Source organism: Acinonyx jubatus, chromosome B1, assembly GCF_027475565.1.
Source record: "Acinonyx jubatus isolate Ajub_Pintada_27869175 chromosome B1, VMU_Ajub_asm_v1.0, whole genome shotgun sequence".
In the NCBI taxonomy this organism is placed as follows: Eukaryota; Metazoa; Chordata; class Mammalia; order Carnivora; family Felidae; genus Acinonyx; species Acinonyx jubatus.
Window position 1 is genome coordinate 161,302,158 of NC_069382.1, and position 27,704 is coordinate 161,329,861.

The window sequence follows — 27,704 nt, forward strand, 5'->3', positions numbered from 1 at the left end:
GCAAAAAAAGGAAAAAAAGTCTAAAAAGGTGGTTGGGAAGGGGTAATAATGGAAAAAAGGTTGAGAAACAATGGTCTACTAAGAAAACACAGTGTAATAGAGTAATAAGTACTCTAGCAAGTTCCAGCGCAGAGTAACATGCAGGGCATGGTTACTAGTCATTACCTGCCTTTCTTTGCTCCTCACACAGCAAACTGTTTTACATAAAATGCACTCTGAAAACAAGTTAATGAACAAGCAAGTCTATGTTGAATAAGCCTCTAAAATTTAACATTTCTACTCATACATTACTATCCCACAACACCTTAAGATCTATTAAATATCCACAACAAAATTATACCTGAACTAGACTCAACTTGAACAATTAAAATACTTACTTTCTTCTTGCATCCGAGCTAGAATCTGTACATCAGTTACATCATTTAGCTTATAATTGGATCCAATTGAATCTTCATCTAATTCTGAAGCACTTAACTCACTGTCTATAGAGGATTGAGGACTGAGTGGAGGATTTCTGTCTGATGAACTTTTCAAATTACCTTAAAAAAAAAAAAGATTTGAACTTTGGTATAACAAAAACTGAATAAGCATCTGTTGTAATAACTTGATATTAATTCTTTGATTCAGTTCACCATTATTCTGTCTTTTCTGTTCATGAAATTCCCAAATATTGAAAATAAAAATTGACTTTATTAAGAATAAAGAGGGCTATGTCATATGTTATGGCATAAAAGCAAATCACATTTTCATTTCAATCATAACTTATCTATTCTCTTATGAAACAATTAAGCTTTCACCACGGTGCCTGGTAAGTAAGTGGTGTTCAATAAATGTTAGAGGATTCCAACTTTTACAAGACAACCAATGAAACACCTCATAAACAAATGAATTTATAATGTGTTTTCTCCTCCCAAATTCACAGTCTTAGCCAATACCATCATCTTTTCCCCTGAATAAAAGCTTCTACTTTTCCTAAGCAAGAAAACTATAATTTGAGGAAAATCAAAATTCCTTAGAGATTTAGGAACAAACCAAAAAAAGAACACTAGGGTCATTTTTCCTATGTTATGCCATGTTTACAAAATTCTTTGTCAAACTAGTAATAGGGATCCAAGGAGTTCTCTGAAGTGTAGGAGTGAAGCACAAACATGGAACAGAGAAAATAATGAGATAAAGTATTTCATTGCTGAAAGCAAAAAGGGGGATAGAAGGCAGGTCAGAAGAATAAAAGATATACATATCCAAGAGTCTAACTTGTTTCTAAGGAAATCCTTTCATCAGATCATCAACTTCTAGTGAAGAATAAAATCCTAACACTGTCACTAATGTATCTAATACAGACTTATTTGAAACATTTGTTTCCCAGAATTCTTTACCATAGAAGTCAGCTCCCACGTGAAAGGCATATTAAGAGCAAAATAGTTGATGTTTATATTATCAAGAAGAACATAGTGCATATGATAGGAAAAGTACTACAAGGTCAGGTTCAAATAGTGCCCAAATAAAATTCTTGTTAAACAAACATAGCAGATTAAATTTTTTAGTATGACAGTCATGGGTGACATAAATAGCAAGTAACAACTTATGCACAAAGCTAACAGCAGGGGCGAGAAGTCATTAGACTAGGGAGTCAAAAATTTGAGGTGGTTAACAATAACCTTAATTTTTAAGGAAGCTACAATAATTAGCTGTAACAACAGCAACAATAAGAGTTAACAGTGAATCCTAAAGAACAGTAAGCTACAGAGTATTTCAGTCACAGAACCACAGCAAAACATTCTTTCCCCAATTTACAGCAGTCTACCCTCCCATATCATTTTGGACTCCACTCTTTTGGCACATACACATATAGCTTATACTATTATTTGAGTGTAACATCAAAGCTTATTAAATAAAGCTTAAGTGGTTTAATAAGAGCTTTTATTTTTAGCTTTTATAGCCCAATCAATCTATTCAGTAAAAGAAAGCATCTATTAGTTAAAAGAATCAAGCTTGTTACTCTAATCAAGCCACATCTAAAAACTTTTAAGTACATGCTAAAGAAAACTTTACAGATGTACCCTGGTTTATCAGTACCAGGTGCTAAAGAGCTCCTCACTGATATTTTCTTTAACCACTTAAAAGTCTCATAGGCACAAGAACTTGAACTATTGATGATTGAGTTATTTTCTGAGGTAGGGCAGTAAGTTAAAAACTATACCTTGATTATTCCATTTCAAATTCTCCTTACCTGAATTTCCAGGAAGTATTAGCTGTTTGACTATAGGAGGTCGCACTGGGGTTGAAGATGGAGAATTGAAACCACTGCTGTACGGGCTACTTGCACTTGGACTATAAGGACTTGTGTAACTCATGGAGTTGAAAGGATTGTTATATAAATTCTGCCTCTTGAGAGCTGTGTTAATGAGAAGGGGAGAAATCAACATAATAACAGAAAAGGTTAACACTTCATTCAACATTTTTTCCTACTGGGAAACCTATGAAGTCATTATCTCAATTTAAATACAGAAACATTCTTAGAGTAGCAAGAGAAAATACACATTAATAATCCCAACAAAATAGTTCCATTATCTTAAATTGCACTGTGCAAGTAAAACAGTAGCCACACCAAACATCAAAAATAATACCATAGGAAGAATATCTTCTCAACAAATTATTAGCTATTAAATTAATTTACTTCTATCTTGTCGGGAAGTTTGTTCCAACTGTATTAACTCTGAATGGTCTTAAAAAATAAAATGAATGAAAAGTATATTTGTGTCTTCTCGTTTTTAAAAAAAATGTTTACTTTTGAGAGGGAGAGAGAGAGCACAGGAGAGAGAGCGCAGGGGAGGGACAGAGAGTGAGGGGAGACAGAGGATCCAAAGCAGGCTCTGCACAGACATCAGAGAGTCCGATGTGGGGCTTGAACTCAGGAACCTGAGATCATCTCCTGAGCCAAAGTCGGGTGCTTAACTGACTGAACCACCCAGGAGCCCCTGTTTTTTCATTTTTCTATAACAAACATTTACTGCAAAGAAAAGGGGAGAAAAAGGTATGACATAGTGAGTTTTAAAAACAGCCTTTCCAAAGTTTAGATTTTTGTAAAAGCAAAGCAATATTGACTACTTAGGCCAGGTTAAGGTCAAACGTGCGAATTCTCTTTTTAAAAAGAAAAAAGCCTCCCTCCCTTTCCCCTAGTCTTCTGGCCCAAGAAAAGGAAGAAAACATGTGCTATGCATGTAAGATTATAGAAACAGTACAAAAGTAGAACTAAGATATCAAGTACATACGTAGAGAAAAATTACTACTTAAAATAGTATTTCTTTCTTCTACACTCTTCTAAAATCCATAGCTTAACTCAGTATTTCTGACCATTGGCAAAGCAAGGTGTAGAACATACAGACAAATGTGACATCGTACTATTTCTCAAGGGGCTTACAACCAAGTAGTGCAGGCAGGAAAAAACAATGATTTCAGGGCAAAATGAAATGAGCACTATCATAAAGGTGCAAAGGTCTGTGGAATGATGAGACAGGATAATTCATTACAAATGAGAAAAACTAGGCACAGCTTTTTGGAAAGGGGCATTGGAGCAGTCCTGAGAGGATGAGCGGCAATCTGACAGGCCAATGAGAATGGGGAAAGCATGTGCTTCCATCTGTGTTTATCACAGGAACAAAAGCAGGGTCTTGAAAATGTATATTAGGTTCAGGGAATAAGAGTGAGTGCTGTAGAAAGGTAAAGCAGATGCGTGAGGGACAAAACAGGAAGATGTAGCCGGGCCAGGTCGTGGAAGTCCTGGAAACTATGCTCAGGAGAATGAACGTTATTCACTATCAGTGAATTGTGAGTAAGGGTGATATATGATCCAATCAGTTTCAGAAGAAAATTGATGGACATTTTTATGTTGAATAGATGACACTGAACTAGGCAGTAGAGGTGACAAATACAAAAAAGAAGGATAGATATTAAAAACTAGAAGGATTACAAAAGAAAAAAAAAAGGGGACTCTGAAGTTTCTGGTTTGCCTACTGGGCAGAGAAATGGTTTGGGGTGGAAGAACATACGTTTTTTGTTGTTTTTCTGTTTAGTTTGATGACAACTAGCAGTAGGTTGGACAGTGTAGTTTTGTCCGTATTCCCCAAGAGATAAGATGCCACACTTTAAACATACTTAGAATGCAGTATCTCAGAAATACCAACCTGAGCAGAAACTGGGGTGCTAATTTCTTCCTCTTTACTTTCTGATCTCCTCTGAAGCTTATTCTCTTCCCGGTGGTTATTTATTTAATCACTAGCATTTCAAGTCCTCACCCCTTTATGTCCTCACTCTATACTATATTCCTTTTCCTAAGAAATCTCATTCATATCTATCACATCAGTTATTATCTATAGTCCAAAAACTCCCCATTATTTATATCCCCAGTCCCAAGTTTTCCTGGGCTTCAGTCCCATATGTGCTGCCTATTTAATGTCTCCTCTATGGAGCCACTGGCTCCTCAGAGCCAACATTTCCACATTCAAAGTCATGATTTTCCCGCTAAAATTTAACTCTCTTCCTGGGGTTCTGACCTCAAAATGATTAATAACATTCATCCTGTCACACAAGCTGGAAACCTAGATCATTGATACTTCTCCCTTACTTCCTCAAATTTCGCTCATTCAGTTTTCCATCCACATCTCTTCATCTCCACTACCATCAACACACAGTGCCCAGCTATCATTATCAACCCCCGCCCCCCGCAAAAGCACCCTACATTCATTCACTTCTAGCCTTCTCCAATCTACTCTCCATACTCCAGCTAAGCATGACCTTACCAAAATGCAAACCTAATCACGTCTTCCTGCTCATATATACCACACCCTTGAACAACACCCTCCAATCTTTCTATTGCTTTTTTATTTTTTTTTAGAGAGTGAGCGAGCGAGCGAGCGAGCATGAGCAGGGGAGAGGGGCAGGAGACAGAGACAGAGAGAATTTTAAGCAAGCTCCACGCTCAGCATGGAGCCCGCTGTGGGACTTGATCCCACAACCCGAGAATCATGATTTGTGCTGAAATCAAGAGTCAGACGCTCAACCAACTGAGCCACCCGGATGCCCCTTTCCATTGCTTTTAGAATAAGGCCCAAAACCTTTTCTTAAAAAAAAATATTTACTTATTTTGAGAAAGAGAGAGAACAGGGAAGGGGCAGAGGGAGAGAGAGAAATCCCAAGCAGTCTCCATCCTGTCAGCACCGAGCCCGACACAAGCCCAACACGGGGCCCAACACCACAAACCCTTAGATCATGGCCTGAGCTGAAACCAGGAGTCAGAGGCTTAACTGACTGAGTCATCCAGGCGCCCCAAGTCCAAAACCTTTAGCATAATCTATAAGGGCTTGCAAAGTCTGGCTCCTACATATCTTTCTCACATTTCTCCCTTCCCTACTCTTCTCCAGCCACCAACTTGGCTTTTTCCAGGTCTCGTGCGTGCCATACTCTCCCCGCATGCTTGCACAGGCCTCCCACAGAGCCTCTGTAAACACTGTGTTCTCTACCTGGAATACCCTTATTCCCTCTTTCGCCTTCCCCCTTAAACCACTCAAATTTTTCTAAATCTTTAGGACTCAGGTCAAACATTGTTTCCTGAAGTAAAATCCCCATTTCTCAAAGCAAAGCACTTTGTACCATTCTTTTATTATGTGTCACCAGTTATAAAAACTATTTGTATTAGTACATTTCCCCTAGTAGATGATAAACTCCATGAGCTCAGGTATGCTGTTAGTTTTTATCATGTATCCTCTACCCTCTCCCCAAAGTCTGAAATATATCAGGCTCTCAGTAAATATTAACTGAATATATGTATAAATGAATGAGATTAAGTTGAAGAGAGGCCGCTGGATACCATATGAATGGATGAAATAATGAAAACAGAAGCCAGGCAAAAGAGACCTCTGTCACCCTAAACTTAAAAGGTGGACAGATGGGGGATTGGGGAAATGGGACATTTAATGGATACAGAATTGTACAGTATGAGATGATGAAAAAGTTCTGGAGATGGTCAGTGGTGATGGCTGCACAGCAATGTGACTGTACTCAATGCCACTGAACTGTAGATTTAAAAAATGGTTTAAAAAATAAAAAATAAAAAATGGTTGGGGCGCCTGGGTGGCTCAGTTAATTAAGCATCTGATTATTGATTTCAGCTCAGCTCATGATCCCCAGTTCATGGGATTAAGAGGATTCTCTCTCCCTCTCTCTCTCTGCCCCTCCCCGACCCGGGCAGCACGCATTCTCTCTCTCAAATACACTTAAAAAAACAATTTTTAAAAATGGTTAAAGTGGTAAATTTAAAGCTATGTAAAGTTTCCAATTAAAAAAAAAAGATGGACAAAGAAGGAAGAACCTTCAAAGACGGCTTCAAAGAAAACAGTAGGGAGGGTGAGACAGGGTAAAAAATACAATGCACTATCATGAGGCGCCTGGGTGGCTCAGTCAGTTAAGCATCTGACTTCGGCTCAGGTCATGATCTTGCGGCTCTTGAGTTCGAGCCCCGTGTTGGGCTCTGTGCTGACAGCTCAAAGCCTGGAGCCTGCTTTGGATTCTGTGTCTCCCCCACTCTCTGCGCCCGGCCCCCCCAACTCGTGCTGTGTCTCGCTCCGTCTCTCAAAAATAAATAAATATTAAAAAAAAAACATTTAAAAAAATACAATGCACTATCATAAACAATAAGAGAAGAACATCTTCAGGACAAGTAGTAGAGCACTGCAAGGAAGCTGAGCTGGACTGAACAGAAACCATTCTCTTAGAATACAATAGCTGTATTCCCAGGAAGCTCTGCCTTATCACAGAAATACATCTAATATCTCCTCACCAACTTGGAAAAGGGGGGATTTAGGACTAAGGTTGAAATTTGGAATAGCCAAATAGTTGTTTTTTCTTTTTATTTTTTTAAGTTTATCTATCCACTGAGGGGAGGGAAGGAGAGGCACAGAGAGGCAGAAAGAGAGGGAGAGGACCCCAAGCAGGCTCCACACTGTCAGCACAGAGCCCGAAGTGGGGCTCGAACTCACGAACCCATGAGATCATGACCTGAGAGGGAATCAAGCATCAGAGGCTTAACCGACTGAGCCATCCAGGTGCCCCTTTTCCTTTGACTATATATTACATTTATAGCTGTACCTACTGCTCTGTGCATATAGCTATAATATCTAAACACTGTCAAACAAATCCAGTACCTGATTACACCTAGTTTTGGTTCAAGAGTAACAGTTTCTCTTACACACTCCCACTACCTTTAATACCTTGTTATAATAAAGCAAAAAGCTACTTCACTCAAATTGCTATTTTTGAGGTGTTATTTTGGTTTTCCCCAAGTCCAATTGACTAATTGCCAATTGCTAATAGTTCCTATTTTTTAGGATGTTTTAAACCAAGGTTTGGTAAACTGCAGCCTGTGAGCCAATTCCAGCCCACCACTTCTTTTTGTAAATAACGCTTCCCTGGAACACAGCCATGCCCATTCATTTACGTATTATCTATGGCTGCTTGCGTCCAAGAAGGGCAAAGGGGAGTAACTGCAACAGAGACCTCATGGCCCACAAAACCTAAGATGTTTACTATCTGGCTATTTACAGAAAAAGTTTGCCAATGCGTTTATATGTTTATTTATCGACTGTCTGCCACCCCCGTTAGAATATAAGCTCTGGGAAGTAAGGGACTTTTTCGTCTATTTTATTCATTGCAATATCCTCAGAGTTGAGAACACCTAGCACAAAGTAGGTTATGAACATATACTGCTGAATAATGACAACTCCTAACTGTAAAATATACTTACCTTATTTCTAAGGTGAGATACAGTAATGGAAAGTTGTTCCTAAAGATATTTTTAATAAACATCTAAATAATATCACCTAACTGGAATGAGTTAGAAATTTTCCAGTTATTTTGAATTGTCTACTACTTTGTCTAGATACTTTTAATAATTTGGAGGCGCCTGAGTGGCTCAGTCAGTTAACTATCTAACTTTGGTTCAGGTCATGATCTCGTGGTTCATGGGTTCAAGCCCCACATCGGGCTCAGTGCTGACAGCTCAGAGCCTGGAGCCTGCTTCAGATTCTGTGTCTCCCTCTCTGCCTGTCCCTCCCCTACCTGCACTCTCTCTCTCTCTCTCAAAAATAAACAAACATTAAAAAAAACTCTTATGAATAGAATTTAAATCAAGCTCCAGGATACAATTCTAAAAACACTTAATATTCAGAAAAAAAAATTTTTTTAATTGCATAAAGGCTACTGCTTTTCCAAAAAGGATCCTCTATACACAAGGAAAAAGTAACACAGAAGTTACGTATACACAAGGAAAAAGCTCACAGAAGTTAAATAATGCACAGAGTCACAGAGTAACTAAGTGCTAGAATGAGAATGGGGTCTCTTTGGTTCCCAGCCTGTATGTTTCCACCACATCAGAATTTCCCAAGGGTGGTGAGAGAACTTTAGATGATACCAAACATATTTTTGATAGTTATTTGTTTTAACTTATATTAGAAAAAAAAAAAAAGCCCTATCACATAAACCCCATTATTTCATGGATATTATTCTTTAGGATGAAGTGAAATAAAAATGAGAAGATTGGGGCAAAAAGCTATTAAGTAAATTTAACAGGGTATTATGTAATTTAACAAGCTATTAAGTAAACAAGGTTATGTGCATATGGTAAAAACCCATGATGGCATGCACAAGATTAAGAAACCACCAAGCAAAAAACTGCCTTCCTAAAAACATACCAACTCAACATCTATCTGTTTTTTGATTAAAGAAAGCAAGGAGATGAACTTACAAGTAAAATTATAGACATACCTGACATAGTTTGATCAAGTTTGTGGATAAGAGACTTTTTAGCACATTCGACATCAGGACTTGGGTAATCCAAAACTTGCCTGCACCAAACTAGTGGACTAACTGATTTCTGCATTGGTGTAAGTTTTTTCTTTGGTGATGAATACAGCCTAGAAGAAAACAAAAACAAAAACAAAAATAAAAGGTTAACATTCATTATTAAGCACAAGTTATAAGACAGGGATCCTTTTGGACAGATTTAAATTAAGAGGGGGGTGTTGCAGGTGTCACGGAATGTCTTTAAAATCACCTACATTTTACTTTGTGTATAAAAAGAAAATGACACTACAACCATCAATATTAACCCATATTTCAAATGTTAAATAAACCCAAATGAAGCCAACTGTCTAATTCTAAAATAGGTCTTCTTTTTCTTTTAGTCTCATTACAAAAACTATGAGGAAACATCTGTCTTTACAATAGTTCGGTCTGTTTTCAGTAGTACTTGATCAACTCCCTAATATAACTATATCATTAAGTACTGTCTTGGAGACAGTATGAGACAAATACCTTGTTTTCCACCTGCCAGTTCACTTCCTACCACAAACCACACAAAAATCTCCCATTAGCAATCCATTCCCTTTAGTTAAGCAGTACCCACTCTTGTAGCCTTCTTTTCAAACCATGACACATCAGAAAAAAGCAATACGTTAAATCCTGAATAACTTAATATGAATGCATTTATGAAATTTACTTCAGTCTCAGGAAAAAGAATAGGACAGTACACTTTATAAGCTCCTGGGGAAGGTATACAAAAAGACAATGTGGGCAGAAGACAGGAGAGTGATACCCTTGAATTTCCTACTTCATAGTTTTTTCCTCAGATTGGTCCAGATTATGTCAATTGATATTAATTTATTTCAAATGTGATACCATATGAAAAATGTGAAGTTACTTAAATTCTAATCAGAATGGTTTCCAAATTAAGACACTTTGAGTGGAATTTATGAAGTAAACAACAGTATGCTTTATCTACATAGTTAAATGTCTCCGCAAGACCAGGAGTTAGTAATTTCACATTTTATATTAATCAAGTTAGGGCAATCAAATAAAATGTGTTCTGGTATAAACATTTAAATATATCTCTATAGTACCAGAATTGACAAACTACTTTCTAGTGACCCAATGTACATTTTCCATCCCTTTTCTCATCTCCCCTATCCATAAATTAAGTCACTCACATCAACTAGTCAGCTCTGATCAAGATAATCAAAACTAATAGGGTAAATAATCATTTCTCTAGTCAACAATCCATGTTCATTTGGAAAAAAATGAAATAAAATCTCAATTTATGAAATACCTTAATAACAGTTCAAAAAGAAAACGAAACCAATGGGGTTCATTCTCTTTCCATCTTAAATACTACAAATGTTTCATAATAAATCTCTACCTCAGCATTCCATTTTAATTGTGATAACTATCATATATAGGTATTTTAGGTTAGAAATATTTAGCAAACAAAACTATAGATGAATAAACATTAACAAAATCACTTTATGATCATTACTCTTTCAACATATAACTTTTCCCTACACTACTGGTTTCACACAATTTAATCACATGACTCATGTGTGCTTATTATGTTCCTCTACTGTTAGCTGTAAAACTAACTGTAAAAAGTTCAAGGATCAGGAATGAGCCTCAAAAACATGCTCAAAGTAACCAGACACAAAAAACACACATACTGTATGATTCCATTTATACAAAATGTCTAGAAAAGGACACACCAGAAAGTAGATTAGTCATTGTCTAGGACTAGAAGAGGTAGGAATGGGGAAGAGATTTCTTTTAGAGTGAAATAAATGTTCTAAAATTACATGGTGGTGATGGCTGTGGTAACAATGTCATGTAACTAAATTCTTGAATCTTATGATGCATTTTATTGCATATATATATTATAAAGATATGGGTAAATTCTATATTATATAAATTATATCCTGATAAAGTTTTTATTAAAAAATTATAAGGTGCTTTTAGAGTCTTTAAAAATACAGAATGTACTATAAACTAAATTAATAAAACAATAATTCAAAATCAATTACACTAAGCCATCATATCTCCTATACCCTATGAATGGTAGCTCTCCTGTTTTTGTCAATGGCACCATAATTCCTTCAGTTACAAAAGCTAAAAACGCAAATTTTGGGTTCCTCCATCTGTTTTATTTCCTACCTTCACCAATAATCTATCACCAAGTCTTGCTGATCCTACATGTACAAACTTACCTTTCCCCCCATCGTTCCTATATTTACTTCCCTAACTGGCAACAGAGAATGCACCTTCCTTCCATTAAGTTAAAAGTTAAAAGTTACTTTCCATTAAGGTAAAAGTTAATGTAGTAACCTGTACATTCCTAGAGTGATGAAAAGAGGGAGACTGATTCAATAACCCGAGTATGCCAACTATCTCTTATCACTCTGTCTTCTTATTTCAGTGCCCCATTACTACCCTCAAGTCTAAAAATGGAGGCCTATGGCCCAAATGGCATTGGCAAAAAATTATTCTTTGGTCAAGGAACCTTTGGTTGAGGTTTCAAAGTATTTCTAAACCTGACAGAGGACATGTGAACTGGGTTGTAGCATGTAAGTGGATCCTCTTTTAGCAAGACCAAGATGTTTCAGTCCCTGAATTTTTAAAGAAAATCCTAAACAAAAATATTTGAATACATATCATCTCCTTTGTTTGTTTCTTACAAACACATAGACTTCTTCAAAATAACTATTTCATGAGCTAAAAACATTTTTCTCACTGGTGCTTTTGAAGTTTTAAAATAATATTTAATAACTTAATAATAATGTTGAATCAAAAGGGACTTATTTCTGATGGGCACAGCCAGTACATAGGTGGCTAATACAACTTACAAGGGTTGGGATTTGTCAAGCTTTCACCTGCCAAGAAAACTTGAAATGTATAACTTCATTACCCTAATTCTGCTAAAATTAAGTCATAGAGGCCCAGTGGGGAGCTGAGCCTCCACTCCTACCCAGCATCAACAAGGCAGGAGGCAGTGTGGAGTGAGCATCTCATCTCCCTTTACCAGTTCTCTACATGTCAGTAGGGCCCAGTATAGAGTTGATTTTACACCCCATCCATCTGGAAGAAGATAGTGTGAGCCAGGGCCCCACTCTTGCTGACATGATGTCAGCATGACCTGGCAGAGAGCTGAACGTCTATCCCATGCACTATACCTAGACAAAACTGCTTACTAAAAAAGAAGAAATATGATTAGGAGTTTCACAATATAATACACAGAATATCAGGGATACAACTGGAAATCATTCACCATACCAAGAAAACAGTTAAAGTTGGGATGAAGAACAGAAACAATGAAGTCAAACTGAAAACAAAAACCAAAATGGCAGACATAAATCCAACCACACCAATAATTACACTAAATTGAATAGACTATAAGCAATCTATTCAAAAGGCAGAGATGGTCAGACTGAATAAAAAAGAAAAAAGAAAAAAAAAAAAAGACCCAGGCACTTGGATGGCTCAGTTGGTTAAGCATCCAACGTAGGCTCAGGTCATAATTTCATGGCTCATGAGTTCGAGCCCCGCATCAGGCTCTGCACTCTCTTTCTCTCTCTCCCCCTCTCTCCCCCCAACACTCTCTCTCTCAAAATAAATAAATTTTGAAAAAACAAACAATAAAACAAGACCTAACTATATTTTTCTATAGAAGAAACACCTTAGATTCAAAGTCACAAGTAGGTTGAAACTAAAAGACAGGAAGATATACCATGAAAATAGTAACCATAAAAGAGCTGGAACTTAAGAAATATTACTGGAGACAAAGAGAGATCAATACATCAGGAAGATATAACAATCAAATAAAAAGATACCTAATAACAGTAGTAGAATAAAAAGAAAAAGAGACAACTGAGAAATTTTATTTGGAGTTTTCAATAGCACCCTCTTAAGAGCTGAAAAAAGAGCTACATGGAAAAATCAGTAAGAATTTAGAAGTCTTGAACATTATCAAGCAATTTTACTTAACTGACAATTATGGGGCACTCTACCCATCAATAAAAGAACAGATGTTCTTTTTAAGTACACACGGGACATTCTTCAGGTCAGATCAATTTGACCACGAAAAAGTCTTTCTGAATTTAAAATAACTGAAATTCTTCAAAGTTTGTTCTCTGACCACAATGGAATTACATTAGAAATCAACAGAAAGAAATGTAGTAAATTCCAAATATTTGGAAATTAAACAACACACTTAAAAATAACCACAGGTCAAATAATAGATCACAAGGGAAATTAGAAAATATCTTTAACTGAAAAAAACAAAAATAAACCATACCACTAATTATGTGATGAAGACAGTGAAGTAGAGGAAAATTTATAATTTTTAGCACATATTAGGAAAGAAAAGAGGTCTCAAATCAACAGTCTAATCATAAAAAATAAGAAGAGCAAATTAAACTCAAGGCAGTCAGAAGGGAGGAAAATATAAATATTAGTAGTAATCAGTGAAATAGAAAAATACAGGGAAAAAAAAAAGAAACCAAATATGGTTCTTTGAAAAGATTCTAAAAATGCAATATCTTAGATTTACCAAAAAAAAAGTGAGAAAACACTAATTACAAAAATTAGAAATAAAGCGTGAACACTGCTACAAACAGGATTATAAGGGAATATTATGAACAGTTTATGCAAACAGGTTAGATAGGATATACAAATTCCTAGAAAGATACAAGTTACCAAATGGGACTCACAGAGAAACAGAGAATCTGAAGAGATTTACAAAAAGAAATTGAATCAGTAATTAGAAATCTTCCTGTAAAGAAAAACAACCCATGCCCAAATGCCTTTACCTATTAATGTTATCATCACCAAGAAAAAAATAATACCAAATCCTACACAAACTCTTTCAGAAAAATAGATCTAATGGTGAAAGAATGAATTCTTCTTCTAGGACTGGGAATAAAGTTAAGGATGCAAGCTCTCATCATTTCTATACAATGCTACACTAGAGTGTCTCACCAGTTTCACAAGGCAAGGAAAAGTAATTAAAGACATCATATGAAAGAAGGAAGCAAAACAGTCTTTATTCACAGCCAACATGATCCTGTATATAGAAATGCCTTCGCAGGAATCTACCAAAACCAAAAACACCCAACTAGAATAAATGTATTTACTAAGGTTGTAGGATACAGGATTGACAGGCAAAACAATCATTTGTATATCTATATATTATTTCAAATATGAAATAACAAATGAAGTATAAGAGTTGTACACTAAAAACAGTAAAACACTGAGATAAATTAAAGAAAACTTAAATAAATGAAAGATGTACTATGTTCATAGACCTGAAGACTCAATATTGTCAAGACGTCAGTATTTCCAAACTGATCTACACAACACAATCTCTAAAAACAAATCTCAGCAGGCCTCTTTTACAGATATTGACAAGCTAATTCTAAAAGTTATATGAAAATGTAAAGAGCAAAGAATGTCAAAACAATTTTGAAAAAGAAAAACCCTTAAAAAAAAAAAAAGCCCTGAAAATCTCTGGTCTTGCTTTCTTCTTATCCCTTCTGTATAATGATGCTTGGTTGTTCTCTAAAATATGAATTTGAGTGTATTAACATACCTGTGCTAAAAATTCTGTGCCAGTTTCCTTTTGCCCTTATGACAGAGTCTTATCCAAAAAAAAAAAAAAAAAAAGGCCCCCACAGCCCTTTCAGGCATCAGCGGTGATCTGTTTCAGTACTTTTTTAAAAAGCTGCATTTCTCACTTTCATCCACCACCCAAATTTTAATAGCAACCATATGGTACTAATTTCTATTCCTGGAAAGCCCAACACTTTTGCTTCTAGGTCACACGTGCATGTTGTTCCCTCTGCCTGAAACAAGCTCAATTATTTTTGCTTATCTCATCCTCCCTTGCCCAACCTTGGTCAGACCATTCCTACTTTTGACTGTGTCTCAGCTTAAATGTCACTTAATCAGGGAAACTTTCCTAACCACCTCTCATAAGACTAGTACTATAGGTGTGCCTGGATGGCTCAGTCAGTTAAGTGACCTGCTTGATTTTAGCTCACGTCACGATCTCATGGTTTATAAGTTTGAGCTCCTCATTGTCAGTGCAGAGCCTGTTGGGATTCTGTCTCTCCCTCTCTCTCTCTCTTTCAAAATAAGTAAACTAAACTAAAAAAACAAAAACAAAAACGACTAGTAGTAAATAGTGAAGCAAGGCGTTTTAACAAAGCATCTTTGCAGCCACCTAAATATGCCTTGTTAAAAAGGAAATTCCACCTCTAACATCCACTCTAGTTACAAAAGACTTAGCTTTATACTTCGTTCATTTTTGTCTTTTTGAAGTTTTTCAGTTGGTATTTATAAGTTGAAAAAAGACATTTAAAAAAAATGTACTAGTGACAAAAATGCTAAAACATTGGGTGAACCTCAAAAACATTACACTAAGTAGTAGCTAGCCACAAAAGACCATGTACTATATGAGATCATCTACATGGAATGTCTGGATAGGCCAAACTAGGAGACAAAAAGTAGATTAATGGTTGCTGAGGGATAGGAGAGGGGGTAGGGAGAAGAGAAATGGGAAGTGACTGCTAATGGGTACATGGTTTCTTTGGGGAATGTTAAAAATATTCTGAAACAAGACTATGATAATGGTTGTACCATTTTGTAAATATACTAGAAACCAATGAATACTAAAACCCACAGTACACTTTAAATAGGTGAATCTTATACTATGTAAGTTATAGTTTATAAATTAACTGGCCCTTGGGGCACCTGGGTGGCTTAGTTGGTTAAGTGTCTGACTCTTGATTTCGGCTCAGGCCATGATCTCATGGTTCATGGGGTCGAGCCCTGCATCAGGCTCTGCACTGACAGCAAAGAGCCTGCTTGGGATTCTTACTCTCCCTCTCCCTCTGACCCTACCCAGCTTGTGCACTGTCTCTCAAAATAAATAAACTTAAAAAAGAAAAAGAGAGCGAGAACATTAAAAAAAAGAAATTGGCCCTCGAGATATTACTTTTTCCCTTAGATCATTACAGAAGAAATAAAAATCATTAAATATAATTTATGTATATTGTTAAATACTGAGAGAACTAGTAGGAATATAAGAATATTAATATTATGAAACTGACAGTAATAACTCACATTTTGGCCCATATGCCACACATGCCTGTATAATATGACTGATAAGAACAACTAAGAATGCAACTTTATTATTTTTTAAAAGATGTAACAACTTTCAGTAATATAGCAATGTATAAATGTAAGAAGTGATAACAACCCTCCTCCCCCTACCAATTCTATCCCCTCAAATTATTTGCAGTTTGGAATATGTCTCTCCTGACTTTCCAATGAACATATAACAGACATATAATTAAATGATAGGAAGGGAAACTGGAGTTAATTAAATGATAGGAAGGGAAACTGGAGTTACTTTGCTGAATTTATGGTAACCACAGTAATCACTTTTCATACTATAGTTAGCTGAAAGCAAAGTAGTGAAGCTAAGAACAACAAAGATTTAATTTTAAGGTAAAAATAAAATTATATTAAAATTATTATTGAAATCTATGTCTTTAATAATTAGTCAACTTTCTACAGGCCAAGAAAAATAATCAGATTTTAATACCTCAAAATCAAACTTCTCTATTTATTATGGCATATTCAAGACAAAAAACAAAAACAAAAAAAAAAAAAAAAACCCAAAAAACAAAAAAACAGAGCCTCTGTCTTCACAGTTTCAATGCACAATCCCTGGCACAGTGACTGACATTTAGAGATGGCCAAATATTTGCATCTGAATGAAGACTGAATAAAACAACCATGATTACAATATTTAAAAATGTATATGAAAAAAAGATAAAGGAAACATACCAAAGTAAGATAAAGGTGACTATTTTGAGATTGTAATTTTGTTTCTATTTTTATAATTTTATGATTTTGTAAAACTTTCATTAATAGAAGTATCTTTGGTTTCACCCTCAACTAAAAATAATTTAGTAATTCTAAACTCTTAGGATACATTGCTTTATAAAGATTTACTAAGCTTTCTCAATCAGTAAGGCAATAGTAAGTGCTATTATTATTATTATTATTTGTATTTTATTAAATGTTTATTACATGCCAGGAATGATTTCAATATTTTAAATATACTAACTCTGGGAATGTAAGCTGGTGCAGCCACTCTGGAAAACAGTATGGAGGTCCCTCAAAAAATTAAAAATAGAACTACCCTACGACCCAGCAATTGCACTACTAGGCATTTATCCATGGGATACAGGTGTGCTGTTTCAAAGGGACACATGCACCCCCATGTTTATAGCCGTACTATCAACAATAGCCAAAGTATGGAGCCCAAATGTCCATCGATGAATGAATGGATAAAGAAGATGTGTGTGTGTGTATACACACACACACACACACACACACACACACACACACACACACACACACAATGGAGTATTACTCAGCAATCAAAAAGAATGAAATCTTACTATTTGCAGCTATGTGGATGGAACTGGAGAGTATTATGCTAAGTGAAATTAGTCAGAGAAAGACAAAAATCATATGACTTCACTCACATGAGGACTTTAAGAGACAAAACAGATGAACATAAGGGAAGGGAAACAAAAATCATATAAAAACAGGGAGAGGGGACAAAACAGAAGAGACTCATAAATATGGAGAGCAAACTGAGGATTACTGGAGGGGTTGTGGGAGGGGGGACAGGCTTAATGGGTAAGGGGTACTAAAGAATCTACTCCTGAAGTCATTGTTGCACTATATGCTAACTAATTTGGATGTAAATTAAAAAAAAACAAAATAAAAAAAAATAAATATACTAACTCAATCTTCACAACAAAGCCATGAATAGGTGCTATCATAATCCTCATTATACAGATAAGGTCACCAAGGCACAATGAGATAAATGACAGAGATAAAAATGTCCAAAGTGACATAGTTATTAAGTGACAAAACTAGGATTACTCCAGAACCTACTCTCTTAAGTATTATGCTTTAGTGCCTAAGGAGGCCCCTGGCTGGCTCAGTTGGTAGAGCATGGAACGCTTGATCTCAGGGTCCTGAGTTCAACCCACATTAGGGGGTAGAATTTACTTAACAAAAAAAAAAAAAAAAGACTTCAACATAGTAGTCATTCTAATGGTTCCTGCTGTTCCCTGTTCTCTTTTCCTAAGCCCTACCAACCATAAAGTATAAAGTTGTAATCGATCCCACTATTACAATAAAAAAAAATCACAACTCAACTGAAGAACATCTTCATTTCATATATGTAATAAGGGACTTTTTGAAATGTTAGATTAATTATGTCATTAACTATTATATTTAGTCCATTAGCTGACTTGCAGGCATATATACTACATTTATATGAAGAAATATAAAATACTCTTCTGGTTTTCAGAGGACTGTCATCAGTATTACTAATAATAATGGTAATTATTAGCAAGGCAAATTCATTAAGAAATTCTTACAGCAGTTTACAAGCACTGAAGTGACATTAGCTGCAGGGTAGGATACATATATAAACAGAAGGTATATGACAGCAGAATACAACATGGTTACCAAAACACAAGGCAGAGCAAGCAAACAGAAAAGAATGAAGAAAAGCTTTAAAGTAGTGAATTCTAAAGTTTTAGACAGTGATACTCTACGTTTCCATTTTCATTTCACAAACCTCTTGATTCTCATTCCAGTATGGCAAGAGTTTTTTTTAAGAAAATGAAAAGAATTTTGATATTCCCTGGAATTCTACAAAAGTGAGGTTGGAAATTACCTCTTTAAAAAGACAATCTTCTACTGTTGAGGCATAGCCACATACTGCTGGGAACAATAGTTACAGTGGGACCAACCTAGAGTGCAGCAATCAAAAATTGAATTGTTTGGTTTTTGGGGTTTTTATGTTTTGTTTTTGACAAAAGACATCAGGAAGGCTGGGAGTCTCAAACTATACCACCAGACTGTGCAAATTTTGACAATAGCTGTAAAGCAAGACAATCCTTATGTATACTGACTAAACATAGATTTTTCAGCCACCATCACATACATAGATAACAATTACTACTCATAGTATTTTTTAGTCCACAGAGAACATACATGGTTATAGGTTTATACATATTTACATACAGATACGTAGATTACATGTATATGTAAAAAACATGTACATTTTTTTTAACTTTTATTTATGTATTTTGAAAGAAAGAGAGAGAATGCCAGAGAGGGACAGAGGGGGGGGAGGAAGAGGATCTGAAGTGGGCTCCGTGCTGACAGCAGAGAGCCTGATGTGGGGGCTCAAACTCACCAACCATGAGATCGTGACCTGAGCTGAAACCAAGAGTCAGATGCTTAACTGACTGAGCCATCCAGGCACCCCAACATGTATGTATTCTTTTGGAGTACCTTGCTTGTTAATAGCTAACTTTATTGGTGAAATGCCTTAAACAGGAATTTTATCTGTAGAAGCCATACAACTTACGGCTAACAAGTTGTAACTTTTAGCCAATGACATACCCTTCAAATCCCAGATAATAATGCATACTCTAATGACTTTTAGCAGTTTGCCCATTAAGGTTTGGTTTTAAAAATTAATAGGGGTGCTTGGGTGGCTCAATCATTTAAGCGTCCAACTCTTGATTTCAGCTCAGGTCATGATCTCACAGTTTACGAATTTGAGCCCTCCATCGGGCTGTCTGCTGTCATCGCAGAGCCTGCTTCAGATCCTCTCTCCCCCCTCTCTCCATGCTCCCACTCATGCTCGCTCTCACCCTCTCAAAATAAATAAACGTTAAAACATTTTAAATTAATATATTTTTCTTAAGAAAGTTTCTGCACAAATATCTGAGAAAAGGTATGAGAGCATAAAGTTAGAATCCACAAAAAACTGGAAACACAGGTTTATTAATACAATAAAGACTAAACAACTGTTCTATCAGAGAATTTTCTATTTGCAGTGCTCTTAAAGTTTCTAAACTTAGTTTCTTAAATTATGAAATTAAAATATTTTATCCGCTTTGTGAAAATACGAATAGGAGGAATCTAAATACATGTATTTAGATACATATATGTTTAAATATTTGTATTTAAATATATGTGTTTATCGTCAACACTGGGTTAGCCTAAAATTACAGGTAACTGAAGTGCTACAGAAAACGTGGCAATATTCTTATGTTACATGCCAGAGTAGAGGTAAGAGAGAAGGGTACACTGTACTCTGTTCATAGAACTAAAGTTAATATTAGGACCAGCTCAGACATTCTCTTTTCTTTTTCTTTGGAGTTATATAAAAAGAAAGGTAAGAGTGGGTATGTGAGAATTCCTGACATATACTGTATATCTAAATGGTTAGAATGCATAAAATACTTTTGAGAGGCAAGAGGGACAGTGTTTTTAGAACTGGCATTGTCCTAGAAAGAAAACCCAATCTAGTCCTCCATTATTAACATTTGTAGTTGTGTGTCTATACAATTTATATATAATTATATAACTGTCTTTCATATGAGACTCCAAGCACCTCAAGGGCCGGAATAATATTTCCCATCAACTCTTATGCTCTACCTTCAACCTCAAAGAAACCTGTCTGGCACACAGTAAAAAAGGAATTCGATATTGCAGAATGAAACGAAGGAAATAATTATAAAGAATCCATAATAAGTGCATAAAAAGAATGCACTTTTTCTTGAAAAATTATACATAGAATCTATAGTTATTCTTGACTGTACCACTCAGTAACTCCAGCTGTTGGACGGGCAGAACTAAATTCTTTCTATTTCAATTTATGTCCATTCCACCTCATTTGTTCCTTTCAAAATACCCACAACAATTAATCAGGATCTCTCCCAAGTGGCAGTAATCAAATTATCCCAGGGTCTTTAAGAGGATAAATTTAACTTATTCTCCGGTCCCTTAACTTTCTTCTTTTCCCATCAGTTTTTTCCCATATCACTAACTAAAGTTTAACTACCAAAGCTAGAAGTCATGACACAAGGGTCTGAAAATACATGTTACAAGTGTAAAAACTGAGCTCTTCTATTTCTTCACACATTTTCTACATCACAGGATTTTTATTATTCTATCAACTGCCATCTCAGAGGATACAACTACAAATTTGTTCCTACTATTTTATTCTATATTTACTGGATACTTTTTTAATTTGAAGAAGTCTTACGTTTCATCATAACCAACTATCATTCTTTGGACATATATCATTTTCAATTTCAAACAATTCTAGTCCTAATTTTTTTCATGGGTGTCATAGAGCTCCGGAGGTTAACTATAACATCCCCCAAAATCAGATACCTCCAAACAAACATAAAATGGCAACAGTCAACGAATGAAAAATTTTATGCTAACCTTGACTATTTTCTCTCTCCCCGTATTCAATGTGTTCAATCAACACTTCCTATCCATTCATTAATGCCCCTAAAATCCATCCCTTCCTTTTCATTTCCACTAACTTCACCCAAGCCTAAACCCTCATCTCACCCAACATAAACAATTATAACAGTCTCAAGTGGTTTCCCCATACCTACTAGACTTCCCAAGCTATCCTCTACCCACTACCATTTAGCTAAAATACAGATCAGTATAACATTGTTTCACAGCTCAAAAAACGTCCCCATCAGCAAGAGTCCCCAGCTTAATTTTCAAGATCCTTTTATCTGATCCAAAACTACATCCTCTGATCTTCTCTCCTATATACTCCAGGAAAAAAAATAAATAAGAGTAAACAAAACAAAACAAAACACTCCTGTCCAGCCAAACTGGCCAAATAAATGTTCACTTCATTATCTTGGACAGTTAAACCACAGATGTCTGTTCATAGTTCTTTTTACTATGGGGGCTGGGGAGGGTGCAGAATTTTCTTTCCATTTTCCTTATCTAATCTCAGCCTTACTTAAAGACCAATTCGACTTGCCTCTTTTATGAGGCTTTCCAACAACTACAGTTCTTATCCCTACTTCTTATCATCTTAACACAGTACTCTACTCATAGTAAGTATACAATGTATATTTGGTGATTAACTGGAAGGGTGATTGTTTATCCACTTTGTACAGGGAAGTCCTCAAGCCTGTTGTTCTGGCATCCCAGCACTCCCTTGACCCTCAAAGTGTCCAGGTTTGTACAACTTAGTTTTGTTAAATTTCAAACATTACTATTTTATGATTTAGAAATGTAAACGGAACACAGTTATCAGAATGAAATACTTACTCCTGCAATACTGCACTAAATATTCCTGGTTAAGTTGACACTGTATCACAAGTATGCTGTAGGGCAATACTTGGGGTGATTTTGCCCCCAGGAGACATGTGGCAATGTATGGAGGCATTTTTGTCTGCTAAACACCCTACAATGCACAGGACAGCCTCCACAACAAAGAATTATCTGGCCCAAAATGTCAATATCCTCATAGAAGAAAGCTAGTTAGACCAAAATACTATTTTTAAACAATGTAGATATCTTATAAAAGGAACAAATCTGATCTTTAATCATTTGGTTTGATATGGTGATTTTTATGAAGTTATAAATAGTTGGGATGAAATGGAAAGAATATCACTCGACTCAATACTTCGGTTTGAAGTATTAAGTTTTTACCATGTGCTTCTGGGCACAAGAGGTTGAGAAAACTCAGAGGCTTAGTTTTCTAGCCCTTAAGCATAGCTGTGCCTTCTGTTCCCACCTATATACTATCTCTGTACTAATCTTTCTGAAACACCATTTTGCTAAGAATATTCCAACACTCAAAAAAAATCTCCTCCTACATTTCACGGGACACCCACAATATGGTCTCTAACCCAACGATTCAACTTTATTTCTCACTTGTTCCCCAACAAACTTCACTGAAGTATCTTCACAGGCTTTCTCTTTATCCTACTCAAATATAGCATTCATCCTTTTCCCTGCACTTTTTGATTCTGACAGAATAGCAAGAAATACCCTTCCACCTGTACCTAAATCCTATGTCCCAGCTGTCACATTCAAGTCCATAATAAGCCTTTCTTCTATGAACTCTCATTGTTGGTTTCAGAGAGAACCAAATTCCAAGTTCATTCTGTCTCCAAGCTAAACTGTAAGTACCTTGAAGGCTTAGTATTAACTTCCACCTTGTCATTTAATCAAATATTAATGTAGCGGCCATCAGTGGCCAGGCATGATGTTAGACAGGAATTCAAAGATGAATTAGGACAAGGCTAGATTATACATAGTGCTGTTTGCTAGCCTCTCTCATTCATTTGCTCTAAACCATTGAGGCCTATAATGTCTGCTTGTCAAGTTCCAAACCTCTAGACTCAGGTTTCTAGGATTCATCAATTTTTTTTTTTATTTTGTTTTTTAATCCTCTCCAGAGCAGGCCTAGCTAAGAATAACCAGTGGCAAACAAGAATTATACTATGACAAGTCAACACAAGACCCATTATCTCCCTCTCAGAGAGGAAATTAGCAGGCCTACTCAAAAGATATTCACATCCTAAAGTCACTAAATTCTTTCTAATATTAATAAAGACAAACATTCTAACTGCATTATATTTACAAAATACAGTAATAATTAGGCACTAAATACATACTTAAAACTTTCTCATTAACTCAATAACATCTGTTAAATTCCATTCCTCAATGTTATCAGACTTACAGTCCACTTACAAACTTAGCCTGGCCCACCCCAGCTCCTTACTCATACCTTTCAAATCAAACAAAACAACCCTTTACAGCCACAGAAAATGGGTGCTTTTTCACTCTCTCACAGAATAACAGCAAAAGCTCTAGAATGGAGGGCTGTGTGTGGGAGGGGTTTCCTTCTAGTAAACTACAGAAGTAGGATATGGTTTGATTCATCCTCATGAATTCTAAACCTCTAATTTTTAACTAAGCACTATCTCCCTCTTTACCTTATCTTTCCAAATATTTTCACAAATTTCAAATCTGATATTATGGTATTATCTTGTTCTTAATATTTTTCACATTTCAAGGAGATAGTCACTTTTTCTTTTCCTACCTATAGTCCTTTAACACTTTTAAGAAATTTCACCTTTATTCCAGCATTTGAGCCTTTTCAAAGTCAAATCAAACTGTATGTTTTGCATTTTTTTGAGCCACACCTAGTTTAAAGGCCTAGTTTTAAAAAACCTTCCTCTTAAATAAGCTAGTTTGTTCCTAAAGGTGTCCATTTCCTCCATAATTTAGATTTCTAAATGAAAGACCCCAGAGGATGTGATTTTGAGTTAAATGGAACAGGCAAAATAAGAACTTATATTGCCTAAAGTCTTAAAACTTACATACTTTTTACATGTTCATTTTTGCTACTAAACTAGTACAACAGTCAACATGCAGTGTGCTTTGGCTAGTATGACTCCTTACCATAAGGAACAGTATATTATTATCGTAACTCAATCTATTTACATTATGTCACTTATTAAAAAAAAAAAGTCAAAATTAGTTTACAGACACAGTTCTAGAAATGTCCCTAGCAAAAGGGCAAGGAGGCAAGAGCCTTGGTAAGTGGAGGGAAAAGGGAAAAAGCCCTTTTGAGCCACAAGGGCATCAGTACCAGTTTCCCTGGAAGTTTGGCATATTTCTTTAACCAGAAGGTTCGCAAGATGTGAGCTACACACAGCTTTGGGGTTATCTGATATTCCTGGACAATAAAAAAGAATCAGAGTTTCCCCATCTCAACAAAAACAGATTACATACTTTATTTAAAGGTAAATCTGGTAGACATTAATATTTACACTCAGGTAATTTCATTTTTAAAATGCAAAGTTAAAAAACAAGAGTAGTTGATAAAATCATACACATCAGCTGACTTGGGCTCCAGTTCTATCAAAAACACATGTCTACATTTACTGGAACTGGGGTGCCTGGAAGGCTCAGTTGGTAAGTGTCTGACTCTTGATTTCAGCTCAGGTCTTGATCTTAGGGTTTATGAGATCAAGCCCTGCATTCCCCACACCAGGCTCTGTGATGATGGTATACAGCCTGCTTCGGGTTCTCTCTTTCCCTCCCTCTCTTTGTCCCTCCCCCCAACTCTCAAAATTAATAAACATTAAAAAACAAAAATAAACTTATTGGAACCAAGATTTCTTCATCATTGATATATAATCTTACTACCATTAAGTAATAAGAAAAGCATCAATGGCTTTTCAATGTATCATATTTTATTACGATCCCTACCTATGTGATCACAAAGTAATGAAAGTGACTTAAATCCTATAAATAGGATTTTTTAAATTATAAAAGTATTTTGTGTTCGTAACAGGAAATTTAGAAATGACAAGTACAAACAAGTTTAAAACAAGGTTCATCTGTTATCCTAACAAAGAGACACCATTATTTTGATTAATTTTAAAAGTGATTTTTAACAACAGACACTGTATCTAGACAGCATTTCCTTCTTTAGTTTATCATGGAAGAGTACGGATTCAATACTGCCAGTATTCAGAATGTGTGTGAAACTGGCACAGGGGTCATTAAAGTCAGCCAAGAAATTTGGTCTTATTATTTTACAGCTGCACCGCACTTCAATCTAACATCACTGACAATCAGATTGATTCAATTTAATTTAACGTAACTGAACTTTTACTACACACAAGGTACTGAGAGCCTGTTCAGGCCCATGAAGATGAATATGATACAGTCCTTCTCCTTAAACTGCTCACAACCTAGACTAGAGAGACCAAAGTACAAGGCTGTTGTGTTACATATGCTCTAAAAAGGATATATAAACAGGTCACACTGAAGAGGATGTAAACCAAGCAGGATATTCAGAATTTCACAAAGGAAAGAAAAAGGTGCTCTGCTGTAGAATGAACATCAGAGCATGCCACCAAGCATGAATGTCCATAAAGTTTGCTGGCAACAGTAAGTAAATATGGGGAAAAGGTGAACTGGAATTGGATTGCTGAGGACTTCAAATACCTTGCGAACCCATTTTTATTCACTAGCATAATAATGACTTTCTACCGTTTTCAAAACTCATACCTACCCTCAAGAGGAAAAGAATCTTCCATTACTGAGGATATTCAGAGAAATGTACCACAGATTTGGGGGGAAGCAATGATGCTTCCATTGCTAAAGATCTCTCCCACATTTAAACTTAGCACTTTGTCTTGAAGGTATCTTATGCTCCCAAAGAGATTGCAATATTTTAATCACAGAAACAGAGTTAAAAGAACACTTAGAAGTAACATAATTCAACCAATTTTTACCTCTTTGTAACATCCTTTGTCACAGGACCATTCAGCAGTCTTCGCCGTTGAAGGTTATTTATGGGTTGTTTTTTTTTTGTTTTTTAAAGATTTTTGTTAAATGTAATCTTTACCCTCAGTGCGGGGCTCAGATTCACAACCCTGGGATCAAGAGTCTCATGCTCCACCGACTGAGCCGGCCAGGTGCCCCTGAAGGGGGCTACACTTTTTAAAGACAGCCCGTACCATCTAAAAACAGCTCTATTTGAAAATTCTACCTTATATTAAATAAAAACTTGCCTGCCTCTTACACCTATTGTTCTAGTAATGATCTCCAGAGTTATACAGAATAAATCTAATAATACTCATTACAGTCCTTCAAAAACATTTTAAAAATGTTTAAAAATCATTCTCTTCCCAAAGCTAAATACCTGTAGGTTAAATAAGCCAAGATAAAATGTTTCTCACTAGACATGATTTTCAGGCTTAGCATGAATCTCAATTCATTATATTAGCTATGTGACTTTAACAGTTTTATGTGCAAAATGGTACATGACACATCCTACAACATAGATGGAACTTTGAATTAAAGAAGCCAGACAGAAAAGGGCAAATACCATAGGATTTCACTTATATGAGGTACCTAGGGTAGTCAAATTCATGGACACGGAAAGTTGAATGGTAGTTGCCAAGGGCTGGGGGCACAGAGAATAGGGAAATGGGGAGTTATTGTTTATACAGAATGTCAATGTGGAAAGATAAAAACTTCCGGAGATGGATGGTGGTGATGACTGCATAACAATGTATATGCCACTGAATTGTACACTTAAAAATGGTTAAAATCGTAAATTTTTTATTTTGTATATTTTACCACAATAAAAAATGGAGATAACTCAAAATTGTACAGATTAAATGATTTGCCATGCATAAAATGCCTTATACAATACTTTGTATGCAGAACATAATTCAACAATAGTGACTGCAACATATTTTACCAATTATTTGGCCCTTCTTGGCCAAACTCCATTTTTTAAGAAAGTAAGAAGCTGCATTATCTTGTCTCTCAGTGTTCCCAACACTGTGCTGTTCATACATGGGACTCTAAGTATTTGTTCTATTAATAAAAAAAAAAAAAAAACTAGGGAAGCCTGGGTGGGTCAGTCAGGTAAGTGTCCGACTATTGATTTTGGCTCAGGTCATGACCTCATGCTTAGTCCGATTGAGACCCAAATCGGGCTCTGTGCAGGCAGCTCAGAGCTTGTGTGGGATGCTCTCTTGGCTCCCTCCCCAACTCACGCTTTTTCTCTCAAAATAAATGAATAAACTTTGGAAGAAAAAAAAAGATCAGTCACATTAGTATCACCAGAAAATCACTATGCATAACTTCTTAATTCATTTAAAACACACACACAAGCTGCATTATTTTAACCTCTTCATGGTATGTAGATGTCTAGAAAACTAATTTCAGGATGTTAATCAGCAAATAACTGCCAAACTATTTTAGATAAGTAATAATTATACAAATTAAACCACCTTATTAACCTAGACTTATCATATGAAATTACAGACAAATTGTACCAATGGTCTCCCCCATGAAAAGCATACATAAAACAAAGAGGTCATGTAATAAGGTTCATTCTTAGATGTGAAGGACTATGACAA

General features: G+C 35.7%; 1 protein-coding gene across 2 annotated transcripts in view; it reads right to left on the reverse strand.

Moving 5' to 3' along the window:
• The window catches only part of SLAIN2 (SLAIN motif family member 2), a 72,101-nt gene that overhangs the window by 31,787 nt on the left and 12,610 nt on the right, over positions 1-27,704 (reverse strand). For both annotated transcript variants that reach the window (XM_027056374.2, XM_027056372.2), the window contains exons 2-4: positions 8,818-8,966; positions 2,231-2,395; positions 378-539 (exon numbers count right to left, since the gene is read on the reverse strand). In XM_027056374.2, coding sequence (XP_026912175.1) covers positions 378-539; positions 2,231-2,395; positions 8,818-8,966 — 476 coding nt within the window. The remainder of the gene's footprint in view (positions 1-377; positions 540-2,230; positions 2,396-8,817; positions 8,967-27,704) is intronic.